Below are 13,625 nucleotides of genomic sequence, written 5' to 3'. Positions count from 1 at the left end.
ATTCATGTTGACTATTATTCCTGATCACTTTCTCCTCTTCCAAATGCTTCCAAATGGATTCCTTGAGGATTCCCTCCATGATTTTTCTGGGGACTGAGGTAAGGCTGATTGGTCTGTAGTTCCCTAGATTGTCCTTCTTCCCTTTTTTAAAGATGGGACCTACAACTGTCTTTTTCCAATCATCTGGGACCTTTCCTGATCTCCACAAGTTTTCAGAGATAATGGCCACAGGCTTTGCGATGATATCTGCCAACTCCCTTAGCACCCTCAGATACATTAAATCCAGCCCATAACTAGCTTTTCTAAATAGTTCTTAACCTGTTCTTTCTTCACTGAGGATTGCCCACTTCCTTCCCATAGGCTATGTCTACACTTCAGGTACGTCTAGACTACATGCCTCTGTCGCCAGAGGCATGTAGATTAGGCTACCAGACATAGGAAAATGAAGTGGCGATTTAAATAATTGCCGCTTCATTTAAATTTACATGGCTGCCACGCTGAGCCGACAAACAGCTGATCAGCTGTTTGTCGGCTCAGCGCGATAGTCTGGACGCGCGGGTGTCGACATCAAAGGTATTTGTCGACCGCCCAGGTATGTCTCCTGGGATGAGGTTTACCTGGGTGGTCGACAAATACCTTTGATGTCGCCACCCGCGTGTCCAGACTATCGCGCTGAGCCGACAAACAGCTGATCAGCTGTTTGTCGGCTCAGCGTGGCAGCCATGTAAATTTAAATGAAGCGGCGATTATTTAAATCGCCGCTTCATTTTCCTATGTTTGGTAGCCTAATCTACATGCCTCTGGTGACAGAGGCATGTAGTCTAGACGTACCCTACGAGTTTTCTTGGCAAAAAATATGCAAATGTGGGATTCATTTGCAAGTCACGATCTCATTTGCATATTTCCTACTACTCCAATTTTGTCCTGTGTTTTTGCACAAAAACAAGCAGTGTGGACATCTTCTCTTACCGATCTTGTGGAAAAAGGGGGATTTTGTGTAAAAAGAAAATGTCCACACTGCTTGTTTTTGTGTAAAAACCCCAGCGCAAAAATGGATTGGCAGAAAATATGCAAATGAGATGAGTTTTTCCAAGAAAACTCATCATGTAGACATAGCCATACTGTGTTGCCTAGTGTAGTAGTCTGGCAGCTGACCTTGTTTGTGAAGACAGAGGCAAAAAAAGCATTAAGTACTTCAGCTTTTCCCACATCATCTGTCACTAGGATACCTCCCCCATCCCATGTCCTCCCTGATCACCCTCTTATTGCTAAAATGTCTGTTAGTATTGCAGGCTGCTGTAAAAGAGCTTAGAAGATGAAACAATATTGTGTTATTTAACATGCAGTAGATGCAAATGGTATAATTTGCCACAAAGAAACATTTGAAAAGTTACTTAAAGCTGTTACCTGTATTGGCTCGAGGAATATTTCTGTTACTAGCATGGGTTGAAGTACTCCTGAATGCTTTAAAAACATTTTATTGGTCAATACACCGAATTTAAATATAATTGCTTTTATTATTTTAATTATAATATCTCCTAAATCTGTACTGGTTTAAGGACATACCTTGATTCTGGCCTCTTCCTTGTACAGCCTGGATCTGCCCTAAGTAGGCATTAAAACAGAACAATGTCATTTAGGTTATGTTTAGTTCAAGGCTGTTATTATCTGGCATTTTCTCAGACTTTTCATTTTGCATTTGTCAGAGTTAATGATGTGTGTATGGAATTTTCCTTACACTGCAGCAATGTGCTTGTGCTTATTGTATTTAAGTTGTTTCATTTTGGGGGCAATGTAAAAATATATATCATTTTGGGGTTTTTTTTTGTTTCTGCTGACGTTAGTTAACATTTGCCACTTTACATCTAGTCCTGGTGACTTGTTACTGTTATCAATTTGTTGCAAAACCTCCTCTAATGCTCAGAGCCATTGGTGATGGACAGGTTATAAATCCATAAGTAAAGTAAGAGACTGGGATTGCACCCAAGCAGGCATTGCACCAGCCCCAGCCAAGTAAGGGTTGGGGTAGATTGATGATCCAGTGCCTATCCCTCATCCTTCACTTGCAGTAACCAGACTTTTGATGTCCAGTCAGTAAACCTGAGTGGAGACTTCCAGGCCCTGTTTTTTTACCAGACTTTGTGGGCAAAACCAGGCACCCAGCAACCCTGCTTCTCATGCCTAAATCATGTGCAAGATTGGGCTTATAGTGATGCAGGTCTATCACTGCTTTTTTTTTGCCTGATTCCGTGGGATCTACCAAGACAATCAATGTTTAGGTGTAAAATCAGGGGAGGGGATTACATTGAGATTTTATTAATTCATATTTTCTGAAAAGGAAAACAAGGCAAAAACAGAAGAAGAAAAAAGGAAGACTATAAGGAAGGAAGCACAAATACAAGGACTGTTAGGGGCAGCACAAAGTATTTTCCTCTGAGAGACTCCAAGCCATAAATCAACTTCTGGTTTAACCCCGTAAACTTTTCCTAATACCAGTGGTTGGTAGTGGCAACACATCTTGTCTTATAGATGCAGCCATAGTGGTAATCCTTTGAATGGCACTGTGTTCTGAGGGCGTTTACACTGGCGGTGCCGTTTGAAAGCAAGTTACCAATTTACCACAACGGTCAGATGTGAGTCTCCATTCGCCCGGGCAAATAAGAGAGAGTTTGATTCCTTCGCCTGTTTCTACAGGATCCCACTGTTTGAAATTTTGGACCAGACAGATTGTGGTGTGGAGCTGGGTGTCCGTGAAAGCTCCAGCCTGCTGCTCAGAAAAGAGCACTGAATGCATGAAGAGCTGAAGCATCCGAGGGAATCTCTGATGACCAGATAAAAATGAAGGCTTTTTTTATTAAATCCTTGGCAAGGGTTGGGTTTTCTTTTAAATGGCGTATCTGGAATCCAGAAGACGTAACCATGATGCAGTATGTCACAGTTGGTGTATAAATACAGGCAGTCCCCGGGTTACATGGATCTGACTTACATCGGATCCCTACTTACAAACGGGGTGAGGCAACCCCGCACTAGCTGCTTCCCCCCAGCAGACCAGGGAGACGCGAAGCTAGCGCCTCCTCCGCCCCCAGCAGACTAGGGAGACGCGGAGCGGCTTTTCTCAGCAGACACCTCAGCTTGAGAATAAAGGACTGAGGGAAGTGAGGTGTGGGAGAATAAAACTGAGCTCTGGAGAAATGTTTGGCTAGAGTTTCCGCTACAATATGTACCAGTTCCGACTTACATACAAATTCAACTTAAGAACAAACCTACAGTCCCTATCTTGTACATAACCCGGGGACTGCCTGTACAGTATTTGGCAAGGTCCTAAAAATCATATTGACGTGTTTGGTCCCAACTTATTCCTGAGAGCAAGCTATCTCCCCTGGACCTCAGAATTACTGAAGTACTGTTCCACACCCGGGTCCCTTATAATCATTCTGCATGCATGGCCTTTCTCCTCTTTTGGGACAAGACTCACATTAGAAGCCTAATTCAATACATTTAAGATGAAATCTTAGATTTAAAATGCTATTAAGAGTCTAGTCAAAGACAAATAAAAAGCATATACATTTTACCTTTTAAAGTCTCAGGATGAAATCCTGGCCTGACTGACATACATGACACAACTCACATTGATTTGAATGGGGATAGGATTTCATCCTTTATCTATGTGCCTTTACTTATTTGGGATCTTAGAGACATTTAATTATCTTTTAAAAGAAAACATGGCCTAAATTGTGTCCTGTCCTGCAGGAAAGGAAGTAGCACAAGGGGCTAGTTTTACTAAGATATTTAGAGGCCTAAAGATAAATTCACATACTAGAGTAATTTATAAATGGGCCTAAAAGGACCGAAACACCTAATTCCAAGGTCATTTGATTTGGCGCTTTTGAAAATCCCACTAGACCCCGTTCTGTATCTTAGCACACCTAAATACATTTGTAATTCTGTCCCTAAGAGACACCAGCCCAGATCGTCAATGAAATCAATGAGAATGAGACATCCCAATATGTTTTGAGAATCTGGACCTAAGGATCTCGTTCCATGTTTGTGAAGGGCAAAAAGAGGAATACAACTGGAGAGCATAGGCACTGTTCAAGGCCACCGGAAAGCAGGTGCCCAAAGGGGGAATTAAGAGGTGAGGTGAAGGTGAAACTGTAGAGGCCCAGAAGAGAAGCCCTGGCATAGAAGAGAATGAAAAGCCAGAGTTCCATAAAGGTCTTTCCCTGCAGTGCATCTCCTCACCATGACAATCTACCCTAGCGATGAACACTGGCACATTAGAAGAAAGGCCTCAAGAATACAAAGTCATTTATCTTTTTCCTATTTTTTCTCCCGCCAGGCTTTAAAGTATTCCTTGGTGTTGAGATATTATAGTAAGATTCACAACATAATTGAATGCATCTTGCTCTCAGTACTTAATAGCTAGCAGATAACCATTGCATCCATGTGATACGGTTCTGAATCAACTACTCTTCATTTCAAAGAAGCTTATTTCAGAAGACAAAACATCCCAATGTTGCATTCAGATACATGAACACCATTCCCATTGGCTTTGGTCAGTGATAGCTGTACCTGCGTACATCTGAGCAGAATGGATGAACCAGGTGTTCAGAAAGGGTGGCAGATGTAACAGCAAAGCACAGCCCATGTTTCTTTTCTTTCAGTAGAAGACAAATTTCAGTGCTCAGCCCAGAGAAACTTGCTAGCATTTCAACGTGCCTTTCTTTTTCTTCGCAGCTGAGTAATTAAATACCGCAGGCTGCTTCAAATATTTGTATTAGAGTTTGTGGGGTAGAACAGAAGCAGGTTTCTGGATCAAGATGAAGGAGGAACTTTGACTAAACATGATGCTGTTGTCAATAACGCTAATGCAAAGCCAGGAAAAACATCATATTAATGCCAGACTCTGAGACTTGGTCTGAGGTTTTCCAAAGAGCATTGGCCTAACTTAAGTCAGTGTTTTAAAGCTTTCACCTCTCACTGAGTACGTTTAAATACTCTACAGTCCGAATTACATATGTCATAGAAAGACCAACATTTTGTTTTTGGAGGAGGGATGTAAAACAGAGGGATCAACATGAAAATATGCATCAAGAAGTTCAGAATTGAAGTGCTAGAAGACAGAGAACCCATAATTTACTAACACCGACACTTCCGAACAAGTAGCCCAGGTTAGCCCCCTAGGTAACAGTGGTTCATTTTCAGAGATGCTGAACACCAGAATCTCCCACTTGTATTGTGGTTGCTCAGCATCTCTGTGAATTAGGCTATGTGTTTACTTTCATGTTTGATCACAGATGTAGATGTTTCAGTTCAGGCCCTCACATTTGGGAATCCCTTCCCAGGTTTGTGCAGGATTTTCTCAAGTTCCGCTTTAAAAACTGGGGTGAAATCCTGGCCATCCTGAAGTCAAGGAGAGTTTTGCCATTGGCTTCACTGGGCCAGACTTTCATTCCATACCTGTTACTCTCAGCCCTAATTCTACTGCAACACTGCTGCTTTGATGTACACTTTATCCACTCCTCACAGCCATGAGCTGCAGCACTGTACTTACTTGACGCTGCAGCTGCCGCAGCTGAGTAAACTGGATGGATGCTGCTAGGACCTAGGCAGAAAAAAAAAAAACCACTGCAGTTTCTAACTTTAAAATATGTTAAACAATAGCAACAATGTACATGCTTCTTAATGAATGAAAGGGAGGGGAGGGGGAGGATCAGGGAGCATCAGGTGAGCAAAGTCCATAGGAGAGAGCTCTTTTGTAGGGTCCAATTAGGACCGGAGGGAAAGTAATTGCAAAAAAAAAAAAAAATTGTTTTGAGTGATATTTGAAAGTTATCATGAAATTAACCAAATGATTCTCAAATCTGTGTGTTGAATTATCAGCCCATCTGCATAGCCGGTCAAAACATTCTAAAGAATATTTGTTGAATAATACATTTGAAAATCATCATGATTTTATTGTGGACTGGAGAAGGTCCTAACTCAGGAGGAACAATGCAATTCAGATGTACGTCTTTATCTATATGAAAGTGGTATCCCTAAGTAGCACACAAATTGAAGTGAGCACATAATGACTCATATGAATATACCCACTACAGTCTATCCTTACATAAAATGAAGTTCATGTTCATGAAACACATATTATCTTCCAAGATAGGCTTTGTAATCACATGTAAATCAATATTAGCCTTATACCACATGAATTCCACCCCTCCTTTCTGCTGATTCTTTTATACATTATGAATATTCCTACATTGTATTCTTGAATACATTTTGCTGGATTACTAAACAAGGGCTAATATTAATTATCATTATTTATTAGGAAAGGTGCAGGTCAACAAGAGAGTAAAAATCCCTGCTTTGGCTCTACTGACCTATGTCCCGGACCTTATGCATCGCATGTCGAGGTTTGGCAGTGGTGATAGCAGTTGTGATGCTGGTTGTTGCAAGGATTGTAGTTGGCTTTGGTGTTGCGCTGATGGGTTCTGGAGTCATGGTGAACTTCAGAGTTGTGGTTGGAACTTGTGTGGTGGGAACCGCTCCTGGAGATGTCTGATATTCTTTGCGGAGTGTATCAGCTATAAGAAAGTTTATAATGTAATTAGATGCGACAGATATAAAAACATCATAAACGGTGTCAACTTGTATTAAATGAGCAACAAAGTAGTCCAAGTTCATTCTGGCTATATTCCTGAAAATGCTTTTAAGCACCAAACCTATTAATATGCTGTTTATCCACTGCTGTATGTATCTATAGGATATGTCTTGATGTGGCATAGTACTGTACCATCTTGCTGAAAGCAATTACAAATAATTAATTTGGAGCTTTCATGCCTTTGATTCTCCCCTATAGTTTCTCCATTTTTACAAGAGAATCTTGGATCCTAACAAGTATATCAAAAACACAATGCTCTTGATAGTGCTGATTTGCAGACAATTTCTATTGTTCTGGCCTGGTTTCCTCTACATAATAAGGCAACTAGAAACTCTATAAAAAACCAACAACTTAAAAAACAACAAATACTCCAGTAGCACCTTAAAGACAAACAAAACATGTAGATGGTATCATGAGCACAACCCACTTCTTCAGATGAAACTCTATGTAAATGTAACTCATTTTATCTGTGGTATTATAAAATCATTTAGTGTCACTGAGCAAAACTGAGAAATGCAGTACCTAACACACTACTGCTGGTTTGCTGAAGCATGGACAACTTCCAGGGGAAAATGCTTCAGGGAATTGTGTCAAGATCAGAAACCATCTGTTTAGCTGAGATGAGGTGAGGAGAGGTGGGGATAGTACAGTCTTTTTTGGGGGGTTAGAGATGGGGAGGGGGGGACACCTACATTATTCTAAATGTGACTCACCTCAAACCAGGTATTTTAAAGGGTGGATGTCCACTATTATAATGGAGGGGGAAATGAAATGCTTCCAAATATGCTAGCTGCCAAACGTGTCTACTGAATATCACTATAAGAAATGATTTCATGTATTTATGTGATTTTATATTTCAACTGGTAGATGGTACCCATCATTGCTCGAGTCCTTAACTCATTTTGGGGTGTTGGGAGGCTCAAGGCAGGGGGTGGAGGTGCAGAAGTCAGTCCATGGGTAGGGTCTATGGGAGGCTCAGGACATGGGGTGGTGGGTGCAGGAGTCCGGGCAAGGAGTGTGGGGCTTCAGGGCAGAGATTTGGGGGTATAGGATTTAGGGCAGGACATGGGGGGGGGCTCAGGCCAGGGGCTGGCAAGTCTTGGGGGGCTCTCTGGGGCCCCTTGCAGCGGTGAGAGCCAGGCTGGTCTGGAGGCAGCAGCTCCTGGAAAGCCTGAGGTCCCTGTGGAGACAGAGGCTGCGCAACACACCTGGTACCTCACCCCGGTCTGGTGCTGGGGCTGAGGGCAGAGGGATGGTGGCTTGGGCTCCCCCTGTAGCAGGCTGGGGGGCAGTGGATTGGGCTCCCCCTGTGGGGCATGAGGATCAGCCTTGGGGGGGGGGGGGGCAACCATGGCCAGGACCAGGATGGGAACCTTACCTGTAGATGGCAACATTTAGAGCCCTTTCCTCAACTGGCCACTCTCTTACTGGTGTGGCCACCTCCCTGTGGTCACTCGGCAGTATAACTGTCTCTCCTAGTAGCCCCTCCGTTTCCACGATATGGGAAACAATCTCATTCCAGGTACATCCCATTTTTGTGGCACAACCAATTCCTGGTGTTGCTTTATGTTAGGAGAAGAGGAATTGGAATACCAAATGTGGTGCTCCTAGCTCTTACTGTTTAGGAGGAGATCTTGAGCAGACAGACACACACACACACTCTCTAAAGTATATAGTGTGTATATCCGCTATAACATCCCCTCCACACACACACACACTCTCTCTCTCTCTCTCTCTCTCTCTCTCTCTCAAATCTACCATCTTGGTCTACCTACAAAAGTTGCCACAGAAACAAACATTTCAGATAACTGGCCTCAATCTAGTTCCTCTGCACTTAACTCACAATCCCAAGGAAGATCCAATACATTTTGGGGAGTGAAGCAGGGCTATGAATCATTATTCATTCCATTCATGGCTACATCTGTACAGCGTGGTGTTTCATTGTTGTTCTCCTGTTGGAAAGCATCATCCTTGGCACTACTGGATTATTTACTACCTGCTGCAAGCCAGTTAAAAGTCAAACCTCAGATTGTTTTCAAGGGGCAACAAAGAGAGCTAAGAAAACCAAAACAGATACACCAGAAAAACCCCAACAAAAATATAACAAAATAAAAAACCAAACCCAAACAAAAATAACTTCCTTAGAGCTAAATTGTTCTCAGATGTGCTAACGAGAAAAAAGTAGCAAGAACAAAGCACAAGTCCCACCATCTAACTTTGCACCCAGCTGCTAGGGAAAAGGCGTATTCTTGATCTTTGTACTGACAGCATGCAAACGTCAGGCAAATCTGAAGACAGCAACAATACTAACAGGGCTAGGAAGACGGAGTTGACAAAACATGGCTCTGTCCTTCCTGCTATGCAGAAGAGAGGGAGAACACACTACACCCTGTAAGAGAGGAGCAAATGGACATTGCTGGGAGTTTGTATCTGGTGCTGCTGGAATCATTATGCCAACCTCAGCTACAGTACTTCTGAAAGTTGCTGTACATGCACGGATGCTCCTACACAGAGAGGATGTGGGTAAGAGTGTGACTGAAAGCCACAGTGTAAGCCTTAATATTGCACTCCAGTAGAACAATACCATGGTAAATGAAAAGCTTCGGTTGTGATGGTCCACTTGCATTCTCACTCCCCTTTCCTTCCTTATCTCAGCATGCTCTTTGGTGATGGTTTGCAGAAGCAGAGGCTCATTCTTTTGCTATGAGAATGCAGAGTGAAGGCTGCAGGAAAGGCACACTGGTACATACTACAAGTTCAAATGACTTTTTGTAACCCATTGCAGACTGTTTAGACAGATGGGCTAATTCACATCTAAGGATTTGCTGTGATGCACAACCCATACCTTGTTCAGGTGATTTTTCTGATGCATTAGAGGTGTCTGTATTCCTGGTTGCCTTCCTATCTTGTGCTGACTTTTTAGGTTCTGTATGAAAGAAAAAATAACCGGGTGTGTGTTTGACTGAGGAGGCTGCTAGATAGGGATCCAGCTGCCCTCCTACACCGTGCCCCAAGAAGCAGCAAACTGAGAGGAAAAAAGCAAAAGGATCTGTTGATTGTGGGTGGATGTGTGTTCCCCTACTAGCCACAGGTCAAGAAGCATAAACCCCCAATAGGGGATAGCTATTCTTTGAAAGGGCTGTTGACAGTTGACGTAATTTTTTATGGTATTTGCGTATTATTGTTCACGTAGTTGATCACTCCAAGAGGCGTGAGTAAATGGTATCAGACAAAAAGGCAAATATACGCCCCCTATCCACACCTAGAATCCAAAGCTCATTCATGCAAGTGGTACAGAATCATTTTTCTCTGACTTAAAGCAAGAAAAACCATTAAGGAAGAGAAGGCTGTGAGGAAAGAAAATAAATAACAATTTTCTGGAATAACTGGCATTGTTGCCACATATAGTAGAAAAAAGCATGTGATGATTTGGTATAAATTATTAACATCTCTTACAGAATTGGTACCAAGTGATGATGCTTTATTTCTGACTCATTGCAATAAAAGCTTTATATCATTCTCTCGTCTTACATATTTATTTTATTTATTTTATTTCTCATAAAAACATGAGAAATCTGAGAGAAAAATCAACCGTAATTACTTTAATTACTTGCCTGTTTTTGCAGGTAAGCTTTTTGAGGAAGAATATTCAAGAACTGATGGGTATGTTGCACCTTTCTTTGGTTTGCCTTCTGCAAAAGAAACCAATAAATAAGTTTCCCAACTATATGGACTAGGAGTCTTTAAATGAAATGGAAAACAGTGCAGTAAATATCTCATTGAATTCTAAAATAATAATACATGTGACAAATTGACACCCAAATAATTCTAAGTTCTTGTAGGGAAAAATTTGCATCAAATTTAATAGTGCAGAGTCAGGTCCTAAAACCAAATCCTTTTCATTCCCTCAGTTCCCTTGATTCCATGTGGTCTAAAAATCACTCCACTAAACATGCCAATATCTAAACCATGGGAACAAGTGAAATACTAATGAAAAAAGCTCTAAAAGATGTGGGATCTCCTTCTTTAACTACATGACTTTTTTTAAAAAAAAAAACCCTGTTAAATAGTATATCATTTCTGATATGTCATTTACAATAATAACAGTGAAAATACCATGTTCGTGTGCTGAGGCATATGGTAGTTATACCTGGATCTAAAATGAGGGTCCTTCCCTTGAAAATGAGGCACAGCTCACTGATGCTCTAAACCACAGACCTTTCTAGTGCCACACCAGATGGCTTTTCTGTTGACACATGTGGCTATGAATATTCCTCTGAAGCAGTCGTTTTGATGCTGTTGTGCTCACAGTGTTAGAGAAGCTAGTGTATGCTCTATACTTGGGACCAGCTTCAGAAAAGGTGGCACAGAGAGATGTGAATTGCATTTCCCATCCCAGCTGCATAATTCTCTCCCCTCCCCCTACAACCGTGTAGTACAGAGGATGTACAAGTGTGGATGACAGAGGCAGTTACAACTTAAGCATTAATTTGCATGGAAGCGCTGCAGTGGGAGCTACTGAAGAGAGGCACTGAATCAACACACTCATCAACAACACAGCATCCTCTTGTCAGATAGTGCTAGCTTGTACTTCATTGTTGAATGATAGCAGTCTTGTTCTGCCATATCCTCACCCTCTACTGGATTTTCTACATCCAGGGATCTCTGCTGGGGTTTATGCCAGTGTAAGGATAAGTGACTCTATCCCACCACATATAAGAACAATAGTTGAGTCAGAGAAGCATCACCCTGGTTCCCCACTTCAGTGTTTTCTTAGCAACTTCAGCCCCTTTATTCCACAGCTTGAGCTGTTTTAACCAATACAGTCATCAGATGGTGAAGTGGATTTGCTTTGGTTCCCTTTCTAAACATGGCAGACATGTGAGTCAGTTCACCTGCAGTGCTGTGAGTCAGGAGTTGTTTCGTTGAAGTCCAAGAAGCTAAACTGATGTATAGCTGAAGTGAAAGCCAGGCCTTGCCTTCAAATCTGGCTCTACATCTGATTTGTAATGGAAATTGTGTCTGTGAATGTACAGGCCAAGCTACATTGCTGCATGTGACTGGCTACTCAGTGAGCGCTGGCATCTTTAGGAAAGAACTGTTTGTGTCCCATGTGTGTTCGAAGCATCTGTTTGAGCTGCTCTTAATGGACAGCTGACTCTTGGGGTGGCAATAGTGCTGCTCATACACTGACCAGAAAGCTGCTACAAAATCCAGCAGTACTTGTATAACTATAATATGCATTAAAAATGAGATTGCTGTGTAAAGATGGGTTGTAAACCTGAATATTGTTAAACATATGGATGTTTGAAACATGGGTGGAGAGATGAAATCTTCCTTGCTGCTTGTCGGTAACATGCTCAGGCATTTGGGACTCCATTTGCTTTTCCTCGTAGCCAGCTCCCATTACCATGAATGGAGTCATTCACATGAGTGCCAAGACATTTCAGAACTAGAAAATGAATCCAAGTCTATTTGCATGCCTCCTACTGTGCTCACCGCTTCAGCCCCAATGACCGGGTCTTGTTCCCCACTCCTCTGTCACACCACGTCACAGGCCAGTCCCCCGAACTGTTCCTCTTCTCCGGTCTCTTGCACAGGTGCTTATTCACCCCCAATAGTTTGTGATATTTCAATTGTCAAGTTTCCTATCTGAGAACACAGGCCAGCATGCTTTCATTGTACAATACCACGAATGCTTTTTATTTGCAGACAACAAACTTGGCTGATGTCCTGTAGTCAGATGCCTCAGTTGGCTTTTCTGCTGGTTTGCCTTTCTAGTCTTGGTGCATCTCTTTTCTTATAATTAATAAGGGTATTTTGCAAATCGGGTTGGTCTGCATCTAGCTACAGGCCAATTAAAGTAGAACTAGATGAACAGTTATGGAGTTCCATCTTGTAGCCTTTAAATTCCTCACAAAGAACACCCCCATTTCGGAAAACCCAGTAAGGACTCCCTTCCCTTTAAATTTGGCTCTCTTTCTGCATACAACTCTAATTAATCCCACTGACTCATTTAATCAATTCCCTGCCATTGCAGAAGCATTGGTGTACCTTGGTCCCTCCTGTTCTATGCCCATGATATGCTATAGTTTATTCTCTGGGCTGCCGTAATGCTTTAATCCAAGCCAGGTTATTGGATTCAATGCCGAGATAATAGAGCGGAGTTTAGTGGCTTTGAGTTAGTCCCTTTTGGCCCTCAACTGTGATTTCAATTGGCCATTCTATGTGCAGTCAACTGAGCACAGGCAGGATTAGGGCCTTACAGTAGGCCTTTTATTGTTATCATTCCTATGTGTACCCAGTCTGGGTTGAATCTAGTCTTCCCATCTCTACCATGCAGGTTTGTAACTTTCTGTTTCATGGTGCGTATGTAACCAGAAGGCGTTGTTCTTAATGGAAAATTAGGAGGAGCTGTTGTTGTGAGAGACTCCAAAGCTCACTGGATAGTAGCTGAGCAGCAATTCAGGTAAGAAATCCTATTTTCCCCTGTCAGCTCAGAGTTAGAATTTGCTGTTTGTTAGAAGAAAGCAAGTACCAGTGGCAATGCGGCCATGACAGGAAATTCTGAACTATCCAAAGTAAATCCTTTTAAAGTCTGAGCCAGGGCTGGGCTGTTTGAAAGCTACAAAAAGAGCATCTGCAAACACTCATTCAGATCCCAGATGCCAGCTCAGTTTGATCATATTCCTACCCCTTTTATTTGCTGTTCTTCACTTGAATTTCTTGGGAATGGCTGTTCATACATTTTGTGCTATGTTGATCTTTCCTCAACGTCTGCCTGACATACTAGTAATTAACAGTAGATGGTTGCTTCTCTTAGCCAAGCAGTGGAAATGTGCACATCATGACATGCTTGCATGACAGGAGATTCAATACAGAAGCAAAATAAAACAGTGCAAGTTAGCGCCACCTGTACTAACTTAGAATACTTATTACGTGTTAGTAGAGTTGAACATAAGGGGACTTA

At 42.1% G+C, this 13,625-nt stretch overlaps 1 protein-coding gene across 2 annotated transcripts in view; it reads right to left on the bottom strand.

Annotated features, from left to right (window-relative positions):
• The window catches only part of VIT (vitrin), an 80,128-nt gene that overhangs the window by 32,421 nt on the left and 34,082 nt on the right, over positions 1-13,625 (bottom strand). For both annotated transcript variants that reach the window (XM_006131292.4, XM_006131293.4), the window contains exons 6-11: positions 10,270-10,347; positions 9,501-9,581; positions 6,375-6,578; positions 5,555-5,605; positions 1,567-1,605; positions 1,408-1,464 (exon numbers count right to left, since the gene is read on the bottom strand). In XM_006131292.4, the coding sequence (XP_006131354.2) occupies positions 1,408-1,464; positions 1,567-1,605; positions 5,555-5,605; positions 6,375-6,578; positions 9,501-9,581; positions 10,270-10,347 (510 nt within the window). The remainder of the gene's footprint in view (positions 1-1,407; positions 1,465-1,566; positions 1,606-5,554; positions 5,606-6,374; positions 6,579-9,500; positions 9,582-10,269; positions 10,348-13,625) is intronic.

This window comes from Pelodiscus sinensis, chromosome 3 (assembly GCF_049634645.1).
Source record: "Pelodiscus sinensis isolate JC-2024 chromosome 3, ASM4963464v1, whole genome shotgun sequence".
Taxonomy (NCBI): domain Eukaryota; kingdom Metazoa; phylum Chordata; order Testudines; family Trionychidae; genus Pelodiscus; species Pelodiscus sinensis.
This window is presented reverse-complemented; position numbering and strand designations above follow the sequence as displayed.